The following is a 5,170-nucleotide window of genomic DNA, read 5'->3' as shown; positions in this document are numbered from 1 at the left end:
ACTACGTCTGAGTTTGCGTGCATTCCTGTGCAGATGGGAAGTGACCTAACAATTGGTTTTGGACGCACATCTCAGGGCTATTACAGATTCTCAACATGACTAAACATATCAATACCACACTAGTAACTACTGCCAAAAAAGTTCTGCTAGCCGATAATTTCTTTTTTGCCCTTTCTTTTAGTTTAGTTTAGTTTAGTTTATTCATTTGTATTGCGCACCAGACCCGAGGGTATGAGGGCGCATGAGCAGCAAGGTGATTCAAAGCTTGGTTACAGGTTGCTTATACTTTACATTACATAATTATACTTTACATTACATAATTACAGTGTGACGATGAAGGAACATGTGTACAGTTTGGCAGGAGAGAATGCAGTAAATGTATTTAAAGAATTACAAATATATACAAGTTTAGTATTACAAATTTACAGATTCACTTAAAGCATGCAACGATTGATTATGTTTTCTTCTCGTCAAAACGCTAAAAACTATACATTCATCACAAAAAGCACCATCACTCACCCATATGTTTTAATGTCCTTACATGTTGTAACCTAAGTCTGTATTTTTTGCTATGCCTGAATGTTCCTACACTTCCTCTTTCCAGCTCTCCTTGACCCCATTTCCTTTTCAGCACACAACCCACGGTCTGGCTGCCAACATTTCTGGGTCGCAACTCAAATCTACATGGACATTGCCCAACTCTTTAACACCACTACAATGGTGGTGCGTGAGGTACAAAAGACAAATAACATAACATAGCTCAGATGGGATGAAACAATGTGATTGTACATTCTCATGGCAATGTCAGTGGTTAGGATTAATGATAAGCATTTAATGTATCGCTATTTGGTGTCTACTGTCAGTCTGCTCAAGTGGGAAACATATAAAGGTTGGTTGTATCCCCATACATGTGGAACATGGTCTAGCAATCTGACAAGCACTGATTATATTGGTGATATGGCCAAGACTGATTTGCATATGACTGGTCCACTTCTATAATGTTGCAAAACGACTATACAAGTGAAAGCTGCCCAGAGTAATGCCATCAGTTAAGTTGAACTGTAAGCTTTCCATTCAGGACTCCTTTGTAAAATCTCCCTGTGTGGGAAGGGGTATACACAAAGATGGGTCCCCTGCTCACTGTGCCCTCTGTGCTTCTTTATTTTCGGAAATGCACTGGCTGCTGATTCTGCCACTTAAATGATAAAGAAATAAGTGTGTGTTTCAATCTGTAAAGTCATTGTACTTTATTGTGCATGTAGTAGTATTTACTACAAGGGTATGGTGACGTATAACACCAGTTTGTGTTTGTACACTGGGAATCAAGTGGAGCATTAAAGCGTGGCCCAACTAGGCCGACACATATCTGGGGTTGCTTGTCGTCCCGTGCAGAAGGAAAGCGGCTCAGGAGTTTTGTCTGGAGTATCACCATTGATCACAGGACGCACACTCATTTGCTTATGGCTGCCCCCTTCCCATCATGCTCAGACAGACTAAACAAAGATGAAAGGAAAGCAGTCCAGCGCAATACCTGTGGATGCGATTCAGCCGAGGCTTTCCCTGCATCAGGGTTTGGTGGCATTTGAAAAGAAGCAATCCGAATTGTTGAGTCAGATGATTCAGCTCATTGCCACCCAGATGGATCACACGTTCACGAATAGTGAAGGCACGTGGATAACTGGAATCAACCCATGGACACGGGGCCAAATGAGGTGCACAGTTAGATTTAATGCATCACCGGATGAGATCCAAGGAACACAAGAAACAAGCAAAGACAAGAGACTTGGCTGGGTGAGTCAAAGGAACGCAGACAATGCAATGACAACATGCATGCTAATATTCTGTTTGTACTTTCATACTGAACTTCTCTCTCTCATATGTGCTGTAATATTAGTTGATACTGTTTCCATATATAATGGTACTTACGTTATCAACAACGGTAGGAGGAAGGGCTGAGTAGAACCTGCCAAGATTCACACCTGCCTCCTGCAGACTGAACAAAGACGTCTCACGTCAGCACTTCATATACTGAGTAATATGGCCGGCTACATGAGATGTGCACATGGACACAGAGAGATGAGATGAAGGAATTCAATACACAAGCAAAGGAGCAAGTCCAGGGGGAGTTTAAACCTATGGATAACGAGCCACGTCATAGATCAGATGCAGGGGGAGGTGATAATAGTGGAAGCACACAACTAGCTAAAACAAAGATCTTCATGTTCAGACATGACACAGAGTTCATAGGCGAAAACAGAGGGATAAGACAGCGTGTCCAGGAACTCAATGTAGATTGGCTAACACTGAATTGCGTACGAGAAGAAGCGTATCCCAAGCTCATACCATATTATCAACATGTAGTCAGGGGCTGGAAATGAGACAACATTAGATGTCTTTCACTACACCAGGCTCAGCAACTATTCCTGGAGGTGGAGCATGTAGTTATGATGTTTGACTCCAAAGGCAATTGTTTCCGAAAGAGTGGACAACTGCGATATAAGAGGATGCTCAACGGGTAAGAGCGATATATCAGAGATGGCGCTCTTTTACCAGCTTGGGTAAATGGCTGGGGCACATGGGATGAAGATGTAATATTGAGTGAGATCAAGGATGGTAATTTGCTCTCCACTCCCTTAGAGTGGCGGGACAAGGAACACAGACCATGCAGCACAAGGTTGGGGTTTAAATGTCTAATTCATATTTGCATCCCTTTTTTGGAGAATACATTTCCTGTTTCTATTTAGTAATAGCACTTTTATATACATTGGTTCAAGCTGAATTTCTCACATGTTAAGCTCTATAAATGTAGGCATTGCTATTACCCAATTTAACAGTATTTAACGTCTCAACCGCTGATGGAGGCGTCGGGACCTGGGATGAGGGGTTGTACATCGCAAACTGTGGGTTGAACACGTGTATGAGGAAAGCAATTCTCTCTCAGTGGCTGGCCTTCTATTTAGCCAAGGAAAATGATTCCGTGTTCAGATCAATATGACCTTTGTATGGAACTGGAGCTTTAGTTCTCCTTGGCAATAATACAAGAACAATCAAAATGTTTCTACCACCTGTTCAACAGTCAATAAACAATATGTTTTTGAAGGAAATACCAAGCTTCTGAAAGGCATGCATGTGCTTCAATATTTTTTTGTTGTCAAAAGTGGATTGACAATTTTACTTTCAACCTCAGTGGCACATAGAAGGAAAAGGTACGCAGCAGAAGTACACCAAGCGTTGTTTAGCCAGTGAACTGACAGGTTCACAGCCCTTTCGGTAAAGCTAAAAATGTGTGAATGGGCATAACCTGTGTAGAGATTTCTTACGAATACCTGTAATAGAACAACCTGTTTTGTCATTTCAGTCTGTTATTCAAAGCTGTTGCATCTGCACACTTCTGGTGGACAACATGGTAGCAGACACATCTGTTTCTGTCATTGACTTTGATTGATTCCTGGAGTTGCGGGTCACCTGCGAAGCTTCCTCCTTGAAAGCACTTTCAAAGACTAGCAATATGGATTTGCGGATTGTGTTCTTGGCATCCTGACCCAGGAGGACATAAAGGATGGGATTAATGCAGCTGTGTAGGTAGGCCAAATTAGTGGCAATGGGAAAGCCAACTTTCAGAGTTCTGCTCAATGTGCAACTGCCTCCCTTGTGGCTACTGATTTCCAGGAAGGCAAAGATGTGAAAGGGCAACCAGCAAAGGAAAAAGGACACAATAACAGCAGTCATGATCCAAAAGGGCTTCCGGAATTTGGCGGCCATCTTGTTTTTTATTATCTTCAAAGAGATTATTCCATAGCAGATGATGATTAGCACAAAGGGAATGAGGAATCCAATGACAAACCTGGAAATGACCATGGCTTTGTGCCTCATCTGGATCAAAGCAAGAATGGCAGACTTCGGCAGACGAGCCGAGAGGGCATAGTTATTGAAGCAGACTATGATGCTCGAATTCTTGGGTATAACGGTATCACGGAAGGCAAATACAGGGGAGCTAATTGCGAGAGCAAGAGACCAGGTAACAACAGCAATGATGGAAGACAGTCTGTAGGTCCTGTGGTTCTGGGACCAAACGGGATACACCACCGAAACACAACGGTCAATGCTGATGATAGTCAGGAAAAATACACTTGCATACATGTTGAGGAAGGCGATGGTACTATTCAGTTTACACAGGAAATTCCCAAAGGACCACTGGAAGTCCATAGCAGTGGAGGCAATGCTGAGCGGGAGGAATACGATGAAGATGAAGTCGGCTGCGGCGAGGTTCAGGAACCACACAGTTTTCACAGTCTTTTTCATCTTGAAACCAGTAACCCAGAGGACCAGCCCATTTCCGGTTAACCCTAGGAGAAAAGCTATGCTGTACAATACCACTGACAACGTGCTCATAGCGTTCACAATACTTTTTTCGTCTCCACAGTTGCTCGACAGACGGAGTACTCTGGTCGTCTTTAATGGATTAGGGGCAGCTGTTGAGTAGAACAGGAGGGTGGCATTCATGTTTTCTGACGTTGCATTTTCTGTCGTAGCGGCCATGTTTTCTGTTATCATAGCCATGGTTCCAGACAGAGATGGTGCAGTATTCATCGTCGTCGTCACACTCTCCATCACCAGTAAGCCATGAACTGACTCTTTCCTAAAACATTGAACACAAGCCACTATGAGAATCCTTGCAGTGGATCTTCCAACAGAAAACACCCAAATGGTTAAAAGAAATTAGCAAAAGGCATTCATTAAGCATCACAGCAAGATAACACATATGTTCATATCTCTGATTAAAGGGAAACTCAGCCTCAATTTAGTTTGGGAGGACTTAAGTTCCCATCGCTATTTGTCCTCATTGTGGTTTTTCATTTTTGGGGTTTGCCTCACAGGTGGCATGACACCTGGTCTAGCCAAAACCAAATGTTTGGAGTCTATTTTATATGGGCACATCTTTGCCAGTTTTTTGACGATTTGTCACCTTCGCTACACTGATTCTGAGCCGAGGTTGGTGGCCCGGGACACACAATGACATGCCATGTGTCCTTTCAGACCCCAGCATTACAAAGTGCGAGCTTTCAGAGACATCTCATTTTCTGGAGTTCAGCATGTTTAACTACCCGGCGTGCCTTTCTTATCTTGCTATATCTTGTAGAAGTTGCTGTTGTAGCGCTTTCTTTCTACG

At 42.9% G+C, this 5,170-nt stretch overlaps 1 protein-coding gene across 1 annotated transcript; it reads right to left on the bottom strand.

Annotated features, from left to right (window-relative positions):
- Positions 1–2,758: 2,758 nt before the first annotated feature.
- Positions 2,759–4,633, bottom strand: LOC138521498 (chemerin-like receptor 2). Its single transcript, XM_069634397.1, has one exon. It carries the CDS (start codon positions 4,609–4,611, stop codon positions 3,367–3,369), a length of 1,245 nt encoding a protein of 414 aa, XP_069490498.1. The 5' UTR covers positions 4,612–4,633; the 3' UTR covers positions 2,759–3,366.
- Between the last annotated feature and the right edge of the window lie 537 nt (positions 4,634–5,170).

Source organism: Ambystoma mexicanum, chromosome 1q, assembly GCF_040938575.1.
Source record: "Ambystoma mexicanum isolate Mex_15411 chromosome 1q, UKY_AmexF1_1, whole genome shotgun sequence".
In the NCBI taxonomy this organism is placed as follows: Eukaryota; Metazoa; Chordata; class Amphibia; order Caudata; family Ambystomatidae; genus Ambystoma; species Ambystoma mexicanum.
This window is presented reverse-complemented; position numbering and strand designations above follow the sequence as displayed.